The sequence below is a fragment of the Phaethon lepturus genome, unplaced genomic scaffold, assembly GCF_000687285.1.
Source record: "Phaethon lepturus isolate BGI_N335 unplaced genomic scaffold, ASM68728v1 scaffold27985, whole genome shotgun sequence".
Taxonomy (NCBI): Eukaryota; Metazoa; Chordata; class Aves; order Phaethontiformes; family Phaethontidae; genus Phaethon; species Phaethon lepturus.
In genome coordinates, this window is record NW_010538876.1 from 74712 (window position 1) to 92034 (window position 17323).

The 17323-nt window shown below is 42.2% G+C and overlaps 1 protein-coding gene across 1 annotated transcript in view; it reads right to left on the minus strand.

Annotated features, from left to right (window-relative positions):
* Positions 1 to 14589: 14589 nt before the first annotated feature.
* Positions 14590 to 17323, minus strand: part of GLCCI1 (glucocorticoid induced transcript 1) — a 52944-nt gene continuing 50210 nt past the window's right edge. Inside the window, exons 7-8 of the mRNA XM_010286966.1 lie at positions 16479 to 16599; positions 14590 to 15405 (exon numbers count right to left, since the gene is read on the minus strand). Of these exons, the coding sequence (XP_010285268.1) occupies positions 15057 to 15405; positions 16479 to 16599 (470 nt within the window). The 3' untranslated portion in view covers positions 14590 to 15056. The remainder of the gene's footprint in view (positions 15406 to 16478; positions 16600 to 17323) is intronic.

Here is a 17323-nt window from a genome sequence, read left to right on the forward strand (position 1 = left end):
CTATTTGCGGTATGTACTGTGTAGGACCTGCTTCGCAATTGCTTGTATTTGGCCTTTTTTAATTCAGTTAATTTTCTTTTTACATTGGTGAAGTTTTTCACTGCCAGTTAACTGGACACTCAATTAGTTAATCCTTGCCTCATGGTCTATTAGATAATTAAGTACCTGCATTGGAAACTTGAAAATAACTATATAAATATAGAAGTTAACCAAACTGACCTGCTGCTTCTCAAATGCAGCAGAGCATCATCTGATGGCTGCACTGAGCAGCATTAAAGTGCATTTGATACCTCCCAGCTAAAAAGCTATGTGCTATCAATGGATGGGGGGGTTGGACTGAGTGGAGTTCATCTGCCTGAATCCTCAGCAAGTTTTAAATACCTGAATATATAAATACTGAAATCATTAAAGAGATTCTTGCAACTTAAGCAAGTCTGTGGTTGCTAAACTTGCTCTGGATTGTGTTTGTCTCAATAGTTGTTAAAACACTTGTGGACAATGCACTCCAGCATTTTTAGTAGCAAAAGTAGTTAGTTAGGATAAAAGCAAAGAAGAAGCCATAGGGGCTTCAAAACAGTTAATTAACTGTTCTTTAAGAAGATTCAGAAAAATGTTTGTGTTTGGTTTTTAGGTCACAGATTCTAGACTTACACTATTTTTTTTTTTTTTTTAAAGTCTCCTGCCTTGATTAACACAATTAAGGCCATTGCACAAGTTTAGATAAAGATGTTCTGAATCCTCAGCATGTTTTTAGGTAGGAAACCAGCTGAATTATTATCCCTTTTATGCAAGAGAAACCACGGCTGCAGGGTTTTTTCCCCTCCCCCCCAAACTGCACTATCAATTAGTTCATATTATGTATTAATTTCTTGTAATATGCAAGTTTTTAAAGGTTAGCTTTGAATTCTTAGTCTTTAGTCTATGCAATTTTTTCACACTTTCAAACTAAAAAAGTTCTTAAATTTTTTTAAACTTTTAAATTAATTTTAAATATAATTTTAAAAGAATTAATTTTGCTTAAAGAAAAGCAGCTGAAATGCCAATGTACAATACATTATTATCATGAACGTTTATTGAAGCTGAAAACTAGAGCAAAAAAGCTAACACCCTGCAAATAGGCATTTTTCAGGCAAAAATCTTAATTACAGAGTTAAAAACAATGCTTCCCTACTACTAATGAAGCGTACGGCACATGCTTCTTGGCAGCCTGGGCTGCAGAGTAACTCTGAGCCCCAGTGCCATTGTGAGAGGCTTTTCTGTGATGTACGTACAGGCTCAGCAGTAGTTGGGACAACAGGGGTAGCTCATCATCCTGGTGAAATTACAGATTGATTGCTCTACACATGTAACATTCATCTTGATTTAATATGCTTCATTCCAGTTGCATATTCTGGTTGAGTAGTGGATTATTTTAAAATAAAAACAGCTGCAGAACCCCTATGGCAGATGAAAACAGTGGTAATTGATTAACTGTCTTTATTGGGAAGTTTATTAAAGTTGATGTAATTGATTTTGGTGAGTCCAGGTTTCTACAAACCTAAGAAGAGCTGCTTCAGGGCAACTGGAGTGTGTGCCTTGGGAATTGAACAGCTCATGGAGAAAACTAGCAAGTAACTTCTTCAAGTAACTTTCCTGGCCTTCTTAAGTGATCAAAATTTACTTCTAGCATAGTAGAATATGACTTACCTTGTTCCCATCTGTTTTTTCCATACCCAATGTTGCATAGGCATGATATTGATGTACTTCAAAGCAGGACCACTTGGCCACAAGCAGCCACCTGCCATCCCCCAACAGCCTTTTTTGGGTGCCCTTCAATCACTAGGGGCTGCACATGCTAGGAAAAATGGGACCACTGAAGCAACAAGGTGACTGAGTGGAGGAGCAGCACCAGCAGAAGCTTTGATCCAAGTGGGAATAGCAGGAGGCCTATGAGTCCCGACAGCTCCAGGATCTGAGCCTTGAAAGCCTCAGTAGAGCAGAAGGTTGACATGAGGACACAGCACCCAGGTGCCGTGCATCATGCCAAGTCTTCCTGGGGCCTCTGCCATCTACCATCACATCCCACTGCAGCTGGCAGAGGATACTGGGTGAGCACCACTGAGGAATGAATGATGGTTGTACTGTCCATGCTTGCTGCTGAGAGTACATGGGGTGAAATAGCCCCAGGGCAAAGAAAGAAGAGCTGGAAGGTCCTGTCTTCTCTCAGTGCAGTTGCCTGCTACTCATAGCAGCAAGACATTGACGTGGTAAAGGTGCAGCTGCCAGGGTTGGGTCTCATTTGTTCAAGTCCTCTTCCTCTTCTGCCCAGCATGCAGTTGCTGCTTCCTTCCTCTGGGTCCAGCACCCACCAGCTTTCTCCTCCCCGGCAGGGAGGCACTGGGGCAGGCCAGCAAGGACGAGCCGTGCAGCGTAGGGAGGCCCTGCCGTGCTGCAGGCTGGGCAGCCTGCGGCCGCGCTTGCTCACCTCATCAGTGGGGACTAGTTGCAGGAGTTGGACTTCTGCCGCAGTACGCCTCGGCCAGCCAGGGACCCAGGGTGGTTCTAGGGGTTAACACCACAGGTGTGTAACCAACCTGAAGCTGAGCCCTCACTGCAGCCTAGGCTTACTACCTCATCTAGCACTTACTGTAAATCCCCCTCTGATTAGGCTACTTTTACAGTAAAAAATACTTTCTGCTCCTTGTAAATGCCTTATTTTGAAACAAGCCACCATCTGGGAAGGCAGGAAGCAGAGCAGCACCCAGGCTTGCCAACAGCCAAGCAGCAGAGGGTTTGCCTCGGCGGGGCCGCAGAAACACTGGGACAGTCTAGCGCCGCGTTGGCAAGCCAGGTAGGAACAAGCCGCTTCCCGCTGTTGGGGCTGCCGTCCTCGCTCGGCGTCTGGGTAAGCGCGCAGAGCCCGGCTGCGGTGCCGCATAGCCAGTGGGCGCGACAACGCACGCACGCACACGCAGAGACTCTCCGGTGACGGCAAACAAGGGTACACCGCGGCCAAACAGGCCCTACAGTTACAGCAGGTTTGGCCTTGGGTAACCATCCAGGCTCCAGCTCCCAGGCCGCCTTCGCGCTCAGACCGTTACCCAGGTGTGCATTAACAGCGCTCTCCTAAGCATAAAATCGACTTTTCCTCTCATTGACTAATTAGAAACCAGCATAAGTAACAGGAGGTATTTACCTGCACAGGCGCCTGCTACGTTAGACCAGCTGGAGCGTGTCCAGAGGAGGGCCACAAAAATGCTCAGAGGGCTGGAACAGCTCTCCCGTGAGGACAGGCTGAGAGAGCTGGGGTTCTTCAGCCTGGAGAAGGTGGTGGCTCCAGGGAGACCTTACTGCAGCCTGCCAGTACTTAAAGGGGACTTCTAAGAAAGATGGGGACAGACTTTTTACCAGGGCCTGCAGACAAGCAGCAACCATTTTAAACTGAAAAAGGGTAGGGTTTAGACTGGATCTAAGGAAGAAATTTTTTTTACAACGAGGGTGGTCAGACCCTGGCATTGGTTGCCCAGGGAAGTTGCAGATGCCCTATTATTGCAGGGTTTCAAGGTCAGGTTGGATGAGGCTTTGAGCAACATGATCTAGTGAAAGATGTCCATGGCAGGGGAATTGGACTAGATGATCTTTAAAGGTCCTTTCCAAGCCAAACCAGTCTGTGAATCTATGTCAAAGTGAGGAGGCTGCCATTCGCCAGGCAGCAGTGTACAACTCCCATCAACTGCATCAACTTTCAACTCTGTTCTACCATAGCGAACGCCTGATGTACTCAACCTTGTAATTAATCCATAGTGGAAAGGTGTGAAGTTTTGGCTGCTTTCAAAAAATTACACAATTCAAATTACAATGAGAGAAGCGTGCTGTAGCTTGGAGGTGAAGGTCTGGCTCATTCTACCTGCCAGCTATTTACACTGGTTGCTTTTAGAATCGTTATGGGCTAATAAATACAAAAACTAAAAAAAAAAAACAAAACAAAACGGAGGACAAAAAAGTAGGAAAGGGTGACTGCAGACCTACCTAAGCTGTTCAAGAAGTTAACAGCCTTCTCTTTAAACAAAAGTCTTTCATCTAGCCCAGAAACCTACTCTGAAGGGTGTTTCTTCTACTTGGGACTTCCATAGCTGTTATGGAAGTAGGAAAGGCCCCAGGACAAGTGCTGGAAGCCATATGCTTCATCAACAGGCTGAAGTGAGAAAAAAAATATTTAGAAATGCTACACAATGAAATCATCCACCCTTGTCTCCATCTAGGTGGGTAGATAACAGCTGGCTGCAGGAAAAAAGCATTCTGAACGTTAACAGGAACAGGATCCAACAAGTGAAAAAAAAAACCCAAACCTACTATTACTCCAAGTGCAATCTTCAGAATAAACCCTTGACACATAAAATACAGAAATTAGAATCATGGGCCACTGAAGTAACTGCTTTGCTGTTAACAGCTACATATTTTCCTGGACTGTTTGGGCAGTCTGTGTGGTCTTCCATGATGATCTCTGCCTTGAACTTGAGTACCAGAGCTTTAGAACACCAAAGTCTGACAACAGAGAGCCACCCTCCCCGTGGCAGAGCAATAGTTTGATTTGATTTTTAGAAGACAACAGAGATGAGCCCTGGAGGGATTTTTCAGATCTACAGTTCAGCTAGGTCTTGAGCTGGTCTGACCTTTCTGCGAGGTTGTCCCTGGATTTGGTGACAGCACCTGGGGCTGCAAGAGAGCCACAGGCACATGAGCAATCCAAGGCTTGTCCCCCAAAATGCCAGCCTATGCTGTTAAGTCACAGAAGCCTGCCCAGGGCTTGGATCTGTAAGCATCCCAAACCCATCTAAATGTGGGCCAGCACCCCAAGGTGTCCTAGCAGGCCCTTTCCAACTGAAAGAAGAGGCTTTAATGGCACTGATCTGGCTGAAAACTTGGCCCCCCCAAAAAAAAAACAAAAAAAAGGAAAGAAAAGTAGAATATGTTTGAGGCAGCAGAGGTCACACAGGCATGCGAGTCTGCGCAGCGGGGAGACGCTGGCAGCAGCAGCAGCACTGCCAGAGCCCTTGGGCAGGGCCTGTGGTCACCTCCCCTTGTCACCAAACCACTGCCAAGTTTACCTGCAATATATACACAGCTGTTAACTGCTCTTCATGAAATAATAATTACAAAAAAGTCTTAATCAAACAAAATCTTCCTTTTGCCCACCCTTAACCCTCCCTCCCCCTGCCACACTAAGCACTTTGCAGCTTTTGCTTTCATTTTTAAGGGTAGTGATCCGGGGCTCCTTGGAGGTGGGAGAGCTCTTGGCTTCACCAGCCTTTGCCATGTATATTCGTTATTATCACTGTGCTTCAAAGGCTGGGTAGACCTGGGAGACTGCAGGTCCATCTCACAGCTCGCAGTTTTAGCCATGGGAACATTGTCAAAGCAACATATAAAGGGAAACAAGATTCAAAAGCAAACAGAGGCATTCAGGAAGAAAGCCTGCACTGACACTGCTTCAAGGTCCCCATCCCTTACCCCTGCCCATTTTAATAGCCCATCCTGTTAGCAAATGTTAAATGCAATTGGAAAACACTGAAAATCCATAATGGGTCATTTTCCTACTTGAGATTTGCAGGAGCAGATTGAACTGTCTGTCATGGGGTGCTTTTAATGCACAGTACAGCTTGCCTGTAAGTGGTTTGGGTTCCCTCTCCATTTCCCCATAAACACATGAAGTGTCTAATGGAGGAGCTTAATTGAGGTTGAGGTACGTAATGTTGTTTTCTTTGATGGTTGTTACCCAAGTGAAAAGAAGGAAAGTGTTTTAATATACAGGAAAATATTTTTATGGTCCCAAAATAAGTCTTCCTGTTGTGTAGCATTGCCAAAACAAAACAAGTTCCTTTCCACAGGGAGGACTGCCAAAATGAAGCAAGTGCCTTTCCTCAGGGAAGACTTAATCCAATGTACACACCATCAGCATCGACAAAGTCTCTACTAAGTTGCTCAATTTTCTGCACCAGAGCATATGGAGGAGGAAAAAAAAAGCACCCAACCCATGGCAGCATCAAGTAGCTCGGGGACAGTCTTACCATGACTCAAAGGCGCATGGTGGTTCCTGTCCCCAGCTTGCTGCCGAAGCCCAGAACAACACCGTGATGCTGTCCACCTTAAGTCCTGAAGGCTGCAGGAGACCAGGTCACATCCTCTTCATTTGCAACAAGGAGGAGGAAACCTCTCCTGGTCATCAGGAAAGCAGAGTCCCATGCAGGAGGGGCAGGCAGAGCCTGCATTTATCGGGTTGGGAAATGGAGACTCCCACAATGGCAAAGGCTGGGAGCTGGTGACTTCTGGCACCAGGAGGATGGTTCCTGCTCCACCTGCAGATCTGCATTCACAGAACAGGGCCAGCGCCCTGGTACCAGGCAGGGGGCTGGGAGCCATGTCCTACCAAGCCCCTGCACCTGCCAAGCCTGAGCAGTACTAGGAGGGAGCAGCCACTGACAGCAGTGGGCGACTCTCTGCTGCCAACACAACCTGTCATCTAGGGAGATTTGCAGCTTGCTGGGGACCGGAATCCGGGATGTTACAGAGACACTGCTGAGGCCTGTCCTATCAAGTGACAAACCTGGTAGTCCAGGTTTGGCAAACAAAGGGTGCAGGATGACGCAGTCAAGATAGAACTTGGAGATGACAAAATAGGGGCTCATCCCAGGTGAGCCCAAATAAGCAAAGTACCAAGACAACAGCACCGTGGGGAGCTCTCCTAGCGTTTCTGGGAGATGAGGGTGGCTCCCTGAAGGGGCTGTACGCCAACACACGCAGCCTGGGGAGCAAACAGGAGGAATGGGAAGCCTGCATGCAATTACAAGGCTACCATCTCACTGGGATCAGAGTTGTGGTGGGACAGCTTACACAACTGGAGCACTGCCATGGCTGGTTATGGGCTCTCCAGGTAGGACCAGACCGGATGGTGAGGAGGGGAAGCTGCTCTTTACGTGGGAAGGCTTGGGATGAGTGGTGACCCAGATGAGAGCTCATGGATCAAGATTAGAAGGTAGACCAACATGGGTGACATTGTGGTGAATGCCTGCTACAAGACCACCTGATCACAAGGGAGTAGATGAGGTTTTGTTCAGACAACTGGAAGAAGCCTCACATTCACAGGCCCTGTTCCCTGGGGGCCTTGAACCACCCTGAGATCTGCTGGAGGGACAACATGGCAGGAGACAAGCAATCCAGGAGGTTTCTGCAGTACCCTGGTAATCCCTGACACAGTCAAGGAGCTGGTGAGGGGAGATGCTCAGGTAGATCTCATACCTACAAAGAACAATTGGTCAGGAACATGAAGGTTTGGGGCAGCCTTGGCCAAAGTTACCACATGATGGTAAAGTTTAGGATCCTGAGAGGAGGGGAGAAAAGCAAAAAGCAGGATCACAATTGTGGGCTTCAGGAGAGCAGACTTTGGCCAGTTCAGGGAACTGCTTGAAAGAATCCCATGGGATACTCCCTGGAAAGGAGTCCAGGAGATCTGGCTGATTTTCAAGGATCACCTGCTCCAAGCTCAATCCTTCCTCTCTACCCAGCACTGTAGAAAGCTCAGAGGGAAATCTTATCCATGTTGATCAATATCTGAAAAGGGATTGGTGTCAAAAAAGATGGAGCCAGACTTTTCTTGGTGGTGCCCAGAGATGATGGGCACAAACTGAAATACAGGAAATTCCATTTACACATACCAAATTACTTTTTTTTACTGTGAACGTGGTCAAACACTGGAACAGGTTGCCCAGGGAGGTCATGGAGTCCCTGACCCTGGAGATAAGCCAAACCTGACTGGACACTGCCTGAGCAACCTGCTCCAGTTGACATTTATGACATTTTTGACCAAAAGGGCTATATCCACAAATGAACTTTCCACATCCAGAATATTCTTACAACTCTGTTCAACAGTCCCTAATCCTGAAGGCACATAAATGTGTAGACAGTTAGTTTCCCTGTGCATTTCCACAGGCACCACAGGGCAGCTACGCAAGTACCAAAGACCCCAGGCTGCTGGGACGCCCCACTGAAGTACTCACAGGGTTCACAAACAAGTTTTTTTTCCGGAGTGTCTAGTTTGTTGTCCAGTCTAGTAGGTACATTTTCTCACTTACTAGTTACAAAAACAATTCATGATACAGTGCTGCATTCAACCACCTTTCAGTTAGGATGCCACCACAGAGACAGGTTACAATCTATAGATGGCCTGATTTGGAGAATGAATGACACTTATCCAGGCTAATGCTCCTCTGGAGTATTAAGGCATCCCCTGTCTCCCTAACCCAAAGAACATCCTGTACATACAAATATGCACATACAAGATTGCCCTCCAAATCAGGTACAGTTAGGGCCTAGGCTGCCTTTGCTTTCTGTTGCTTCGAAAGTGAAAAACCTGCTACTACCATCTTCATCTTCCCCCTGCCCCCAAGGTATTCCCTTGAAGAAGAGGGTCAAAACAGAAAGTCCTCCCTAGAGGGAAGCAGGTTTCTTCAGTACTGAATTCAGAAAGTATCTAAACTGTCTCCTTGATGTTCTTCACAAGAGCAGAAAACACATCCACCATTGTACCCAACTTCATTAATGAGAGCCCCTGAAAGAAGTGGCAACCCTTGAAATACATGCCCATGTCCCATCCAAAATAAAACCATGCAGTGAAAGCCTGTAGTATGGTACCATCTCTGTACTGTCATAGAGATGCAAGGCTACACCTGAAAGAACTTATTTTTTCAGCAACTGACACTGAAATGCTTTATGTTTTTCAGAGTTTTCTCAGGAGGTACAATAAATTAGAATCCAAAGGAATCACAAAAGCAGAGTCAAGCATTTTTTTTTCCAATTTCCTAAGAATAAGGTTTAGTTTCCAAAGGCAACACCCTCACTTTTTTCATTTTTTCAAAGAATGAGTTCTTCCTTCCCTATGTAACAAGCCCAGAGATACCACCAATCTTATGGAAAGGGAGGCTGTAGAAACCTCTGTATCATAAAGTAGGACTAGAAATTCTTATCCAACTAGAAATCAGAAAGGTGTAATTGCATCACCCAGCCCTTTGGCACCAAATCTTAACAGGGAGTCTAGTTTCTTTTAGCTTTCTCCTCCTTGGAGGAAGAACCTCCTTCCAGAAAAATCTCAAGAGCTCTCAAATCTCATCTCTTCTTGCAGTAAGCAGGTAGACACCCAGAATTAGTTAACGTGACTGCTATGCCTAGCAGTCTGGATTTAGATAACACTATTTACTTACAGCTTATTTGGAGAAGTAAAAACAAGGGTACAAGAAGTAGATTATCATGGTTATTACTAAACATACGTTGCCCTAAGCAAACCCTATTTCTCAACCAACAGCTGTACAAATCACTGCAAAGTTTAACCACACACTTCACTATGCACACACACAAAAATAATTAAAAAAACCCAGAACTTATTTTCCTACAGGCGCAGTTATTAGCCTAATTGTGCTTCACTAACAAGCTCAGTGTCTAATTCAAGGGGAGGAAAAAAAAAAAAAAAAAAGATTACACAACTTCCTCTTCTCCCAGGTTTCCAGCTCCTCTGCATCTGAGCTTCCAGGCTACAGCTCAAGGCAGTCAATTTAACATAAGAACTTGTTACAACCTGAGATAAAATTTCAAGTTCTTCTTAAAAAAAGGGGTCATCTCTCTATCCAGCTTCCTCTGATTGCTACTCTTGTCAACTGAATTAGCATTTAATTTGCATGTTCACTCACTTCAAATGTAGTCTTTACTGAGGAAATGCTCTACCTTCTCGATCAGCATTTTTCTACCAGACCCACTTGAACAAGACATTATATCTGTGACCTCTTGCACTACAAAAAGACACTACCTACTCTCCAGTTTCTTGCCATCTCTCCAACGTTATGGTGTTATTAGGAGGTGGCAGAAATCAAAACAACTATAAAGCTACTCACCTCCGCTTTACTGGAGACTTCATTCATATGTGACACAAACCAAATATTTTCAGAAGCCACAAACTATCTTCAAAGAACTATTCCAGACAGTTTAAAAAAGTGTTAATTTCCTAGTTAAAAATATTGCAGCATGCTATTTTTTTTAGTGAGGCCAGAATACTTAAGGTACTTAACAAACCCTACCTCTTTAAAGTCAACTGAAATGTAGAAAGCCCCAAATAATAATGAGCTAGTAAGGCTTATAAAACCATAATCTTTGAGCTCATATTTTGTAAATTCATCTCATTTTAAACACAACTTTCCTTGAAAAAATCCACCTTTGCAAGTTGGCCCAGTACCTAATTATCCTTACACACATTTCTAGTGTGAATTTACCCAGCTTCATTTTTGTACTGCTTGAGTTCAGTATTCCGTGTCTGTTAAGTTTAAGTAGCTCATTACTAAGTAATTCCTATGCATGTATTTACTAACTGGAATTAAGTCACTCCTCAGCCCTTAAGTTAAACATGTACAGCTCCTACAAAACCTTGCTGAGTGTTTTTTCCAGTACCTCGCTCATTCCTATAGCTCTTTCCTGAGCCTTCTCCAACTTTTTACAGTCTCTCCTGAACTAGACAGTTTTCCAGAACTGGTTACACTAATGCAAATAGAGACAAGATCTACATATTTTAACAGCATGAGAACCTTTGATCAAACAACTTGCTTCATCCAAGCACCAACTATGAACGCCTGTACATGTACGTCCCGGTAACGGAGGTACTTTCCCAGTTTTCACTCACTTTTCCTTTGCATTTAGGTTCAAACACACTGCAGGAACATGCTTATTTCCTCCTATTTGTGTGGCTTCAGATTTGTGTTTGCGTGGCTATACTTTGCAAAGCAAGCCAGGCTGTTTTACAGCAGTAATTGATTACTACTAGTCACCTGCCATCTTCAAGGTGCTTGGATTTTATCTCAAGTAACAGATGAAGGTATCAACCCATTACCACGGAGTAGGGCCGGGAGCTAGTTTGCTAAGCCTCAGTGGTCTTTCTTTGCAACTGTGATGTCAGCCAACACCTCTAATCCATTCGATTTCTTGTGTTTATTTTGTATTACTCCAGGCTTATGTTTAAATACCACGACGATATAGAGACTCTATCCTTGGGCCAGTATCTGGCCCTTCCCAAGACCTGATTTGTCAGGAAGCCATAAATCATTTCCCTGACGGCACCCTGCTTCCTAAAAGCAGCAGGTCACTATCTGTTGCCCCCTCCCCGCAGCATATGCAGCCAAGGGCTCCCCTTACACAGTCCTCCAGTCACGGAAGAGTCCGCTTCCAGAGCCCTGAGTTGCTAGCAAATGTTCAAGTCAAGGAAGATCTTTTAGTCACAAAGCAAGGACACAAAGCAAAATTATTTCATTAGCTCTCTTCGCGCTTTTCGGACCAGTTGCCTTGGCTTTGATGAAGTCATACGCACTGAATTACACCAAGCACACGACTTTGAAGTGTGGCTTTCGTGGAAGCGGCACGTTACTACAACCGTAACTAACCAGGCAAGGCCTAGGTTCACAGGGATGGTGAAAAAGTTACCCATGGGACAAGTTGCATCACGTATTTTCAGGGCGAGCTACATGCTTTTGTCAAAGAAATTCTTGAGAAGAGAAGGCCCTCCCACAGGAGGACAGCCCAAAACTGCTGCAGCCAAATCCATTTAGAGGACAAGGCAGTCACAAAGCTTTTCCTAGCAAGCCCTAACAAGCTGATGATGAAATGGCTAAAACCAAGCTGTTTCTGACTGAAGGACATCAAGCATTTTCATAGCAGGGTGGGATACTGCATCATCTGAGGCTCCAGACTTTCAGCACCTTCAGTTAACTTTCACATGCATGTTTTTCACATAGTCACATCAAAACCCTATAATTTTTGGGATGCTGAAAACTTAAAATTTCCACTTACTGATAATAAGCATTTAACCATTCTTGCTGGTTATCGCCATAGTGCTCTTCAGTAAACACTGACTTTGGAGGATTTACATGTATTTAAATATTATTCTTTCTTCCTCCCTTCCCCTCACCCCCATCTGGAAAGAATTATTTTCTGCAAGTCAAATGACAATCACTTGACTCATACAAAACAACATGAAACCAAGCCTGTCAGTAGATTTATACCACATCCTTTAGGGGGTTAGTTTAGTTTCACATAGTGAAACATCTAATGGCTTTCATAATTTTCAACAGATAACTTGAAATTAGCCATACCACAAACACAGCAGTGGATACACAGTTTCCAATAATGCTCAACTGAAATTTTTTCTATGCTCTGAAGAAAGAAAAACCTCATTATATGCAGAAATAAAATATGCTATTTTTATATGCTATATTTATATTTCATCAGCTATTTTTAGATTCCCCCACCTCCTAGAACAGTGTTATGCAAAAATCAATAGGTAAGAGATTATCTAGAGGACACAGCACACTAGTCATAAATATACATGGTTCACATTATTCTAGATGTAAATTTGGAATACTATTAAACTTTTATCTCATTCTATGGTGTTTCATAGACTTTCCAGAACAAATAAATGAACCACTGCTTTTGTGTATCGTCCCCATCACTTTTTTTTTTAACTATAATTTTTATTTAAATAAGACACAGGAACGTCTATACCGAAAAAAATACAAAACAAAAGCCACACATTTCCTTGTGTAAAGCAATATTGTGTGATAACTTGAATACTGTTCAGCACAGTGGCTAGAAATAACAGTACAACTATGTACAAAACTTTAAACAATATTTGACAAATTTCTACAGCTGGATGTAGAATACAATTGAGATCAACAACTGCTGGGAAATTTACATGGCAAAGCATTAGCTTTAACACATTTGGTTCAAAACCTTCAAATCTGCTAAGAACAAGTGTGCAATTTAATATTTAGTTTCTCATGGAAAAAATAAAAAGAATATGTAATGGCATTGCAAATATTGTACAGAGTTCATCACTGATCTAAAAACCACTCATCATCTCCCCTGGTAACCTAACACCAATAACTGAGACTACTATTTCTTATCTGGACATTTCCAGAGCATTAGAAGGTCATCATACTGCAATGTTAATCTAGAAAGAAAAATATTAAAAGGAATTGATACTTACATCACGAGTATTTTCTCCCCTTTATCTTCAGTCTATAAAATATATAGTGTTTTCACCTAGGCCTGAGATTAGTAGGGTTAAAGATGGCCGTTGTGTTTCAAGAAGGTTTTTCACATGAGAATTGTTAGAGACAGACCTTGCTCTCCCTCTACATTTTCTGCAAGGGGAGTCAAAAAACAGTGACTGTTTTATAGGCTGCAAATCCCACCTTGTAACACAGTATTAACAAAACCTCAGTAATAAAAAGGAAACAATGCTTTATCTCCAAAGAAAGCACATATTTAGTGAGTAGTTATTGGTGGCTCACACTCAATCCCCTCCAATCTCATCTTCAAAAGAGGAAAAAAACATAATGGACCAAGCTTAAATGCTCGGTAGCTGCAGGCTACTAATCTCTTCAATTCCTGGAAAAGGTGAACCTTATTCTCTTAGGAGCAGACAGCATAAATGGAGTTCCACTGAGCTGAAAGCAATGGAGCAAGAACATCAAGTTTATTTTGCCTTTGGGGTCCTCTTTGTATCACAGGAAATTACCTCTGAAAGCAACGCTCCTCTTGTTCCAGTATAATAGAAGAGCACCACTAACCCGTTCTTGCCGTGTACTATTTTGAGAAAGTGTCCAGCCTGCAAAACCAGGATTATTTTACAAGGATTTTTTTTTATTCACACTTAATGAGGGGAGAAACACACTTTTACACACACAACTTAAGTAACTGAAAGTTATGGGAGAAGCTTTGATTAAGTAACATGAACTTAAAACTATTGTCTTCCCCACCCCTCTTAGAACACTCACTTGCTACTTTTGGACTTTAATCCAAACACAATTACTCACTACATAAATAAAATGCTGCTCATCTAACACTGCTTGACAAAATCTGAAAACCTATTTCAAACAAGCAAATGAATGAACATTTCCAAAAGAGAAACTAAACATTAATTTGACTTTTAGACGGCAACAGTAGCATTTCACATCCTTAACTGCCAACAAAAACATGAGAGGAAAATCCCCATCACCCCCTGTGAAACCTGAAAGAATTTCTGTCCTTGAACAAAAACATTCTTGTCTTTCAAAATCCTTTCACACACAACGTGGAATGTTTCTCATGTACAGCCTAGTACTGAACACTTTATTTGCAACAGTTTAACAGTCATTAACTGAGCAACACCTGAAACCTTTAAATGCCACATTTTTACATATATTGAAATGACAGTAAATGCAACAGTTGTTTTACTTGTAAGCACATGACAAAGTGATATACATCACAGATTTGCTGGTTTTCCTCATGTTCACCCATGTCCAGGGTCATCGTTCACCTGGATCTGAATGCACTTATTCCAAGAAAGTGGAATGTAATGAGGAAGTATTAATGCATAAAATAAGAAAAGGCAAAAGAGTGATGTTCCCTCTTTAGCTTTGTAGCTGTAAAATATTTTATATCCTAATATGACATACATTCCAAGTTACCTGAGTTTACACTTCGAGAGAAGTACCTGAAGCTAGGCCATAGGGTGGGCACTGTGCAACTGTTGTGGCCATTTTTTTTTTTTTTTTTTGCATTGTGTGTATTACAGAAGTTAGAAACATAAACACCTGGATCAATTGTAAACATAATCCTGAAGTACAGTATTTTCCATAGGACACAACACAGCAAGACATTTTCTATTCAGACAGGCAACTTTTTTTTTTAATATATATATATAGAGCTTATTTATACTGTAGAATTTGAAACAGAACACAGGACACAGTACTAATCTGGTCAAACATACTATGAAATGCATAGTCTCCACTTAAAACGCTTATTGATATATGGATTCCGCAGGCATTACTGCTTTCTCACAAAAAATGCTGAATGTGAATTCTGTCCCTGCCAAGAACAGCGTTGAGATATTTTTTTGAATGCTGCTAAGTATTCCGTGTTGTTCTGAAAGGTTGTCACCTCATGCAGATGTATCTGAACTATCTCCTCAATCCTTGTTTCAGGGCAGAGGCCTGCTCCACCTTTGTCTAGATTAACACGTAGCTCTGAGGAGAGGAATGGTCTTCAGTCTGAATTTCTTGCAAAAGCGGCTGCTGCTGTTGGGACGGTTGCTGTACCAGGACGTCTGTAGAGTCCATTGTGCTGGTGTCATCCGACAGAGATGAGAAAGAGACCCGAGATGAAAGCTGCTCAACAGTCAGGGTGCTCAAAGCTGTGCTTTGACCAGAGTTTGGAGAGTTCTTCAGCGTCAGGTCTGAAGCGGGAAGGAGGGGGCCCAGAAGTTTTACAGGACAGAAAGCTGATCCGGTTGGGATGAAATTAACCTTGTTTTTGTCAGGACATGAAAAGAGAGGGGCTGAGACAGGCTGACGAGACCTACAACAAGAAAAAAGATTATATATCTGGCCAACCAAGATGTTTTACATGTCATGAGCTTTGTGGTTCTACACACTGCTAAAATGTGAATGACAAGGAATGAGATTAATTGGACAGAGGGGCAAACATCTTCCATATTGGTAGTCAGCTAACTGATCCACAGCATTAAAAATAGTACCGTCACAAAAATGACTTGATAATTACTGGATAAACATGCAACTTCCAGCAAGAAAAATCTGCACTACATAGGCACATGAAAAAATGCTGCAGTAATTTAGAATGGCACAAATTCTTCTTTAATAAAAACAATGCAGCAGCAACAACACATTTAATCATACTAAATCACTTTGAGAACCTCCATGAAATAGACCTCTCCTTTCCCATATTCCGTAATTTGTCTAGAGGCTTCCTCCACAACCCAGTATTGTTCCTTCACCATCCAGCAGGCAATGAATGCTGTTAGAGCAAGAAACTTCCCCTCCTTAATTCTCTCATCCACAGGAGCTAAGCATGCAACCTTGACAGCATGTGCTCACATACTGCTGGGTCTAGGGGAAAAAGACATGATGTCCAAGAGTTTAATTTCTGATTTCTTGCTCAACAAAAATATTGGGCAAAGTCTATGCTATAAGTAGACTACCATCTACAAACACTTTACATATGTATAAAACATAAAATGGAATGAAACCTATCAAAACATAACCTATGCTTGAAACTGATAACAAATTATGATAAGAAGAGTTTTTGTTTTAAGCCATGACCATTTAAAAAGTTAATAAAAAAATATATGGAAACAGGTTTATAAATGCTTAGGAAATTAAATGTACCTTATCTTTTCTGCTTGGATTTTTGTTGCTTTTTATAAATGCACAAAAAGAGTTCAAGCATAAAAGACTCCATTTCTTCTTCAAACCAACGTGAACACTTCAACTTCTCTTCTGTACAAACTCTAAGAATAGTTTGCTCCTGAAAAACTCATCAGCTGGAATAGTTTATTCATCTGCAGTTGAATAGGCTCAGTAAACAGGTTTACTGCTTTGCAGATACCAGCTGATATAAAAGGCATTACTTACGACATTTCCTCAAAGACCTTCACTCGCTCACATCCCTCTGGGGGCTCTCGTTTGAACATGTAGCTGTTGTTTGGTTTGGGAGATGAGGCATACTTGGGCAACGGTGAGCTACTCCCACTGTCTGAAAATTTAAAGCAGTTATATTACTAGAGATTGAGAGTGCTTTTAAATTAAATTTGATTTCCAAACAAGATGCCTTTTTTCACAATTTAGCCACTATGCTGGTTTGCTTCTACCAGAATGCTTCCTTTATTGCAGGCTATTTCTAACACCCTTGTATAGCACATTTCTTCTGAATAAAAGCTTCAGTGCAGCAGTAATCTATCATATAACAACACATAACAGGAGGATATTTTTATCCAGAACACTGCAATCGGAACAAAGCAGAGCTGTGATCCTGGAAACAAATACATTCTTTATTATGTATTTCAAAAAACATAAATGAACAAGGTAATATGCATAATACATGCAGAAGAATTATGAGTGGTAATGATAATACACCTTCTCACTGTATAAACACAGTTATTGAAAATGTGTGTATACAGCATGTATCTTATTTTAAAACATAATTTTTCACCGGAATATTGACCTCAGGTCTCATGAATCGTTCAGAACTTGTAAAGAAAGCACATTTGTAATACAGGTACTGATACCTCATCATTACAGTGCCCTACCTTATTTGCTTCACAATTGTGAAGTTGTTTTAGTACCCACAATAAAAATTCCACAACTCGATTCTCTCATCACTACTAACTGTATGATGTAAGTATTCTTCCTAACTCTAGCTGCCTCTGTCTATTTTACAGGTGACTACTAGACACACTTAGAACTAAAGGTGCAAAGAT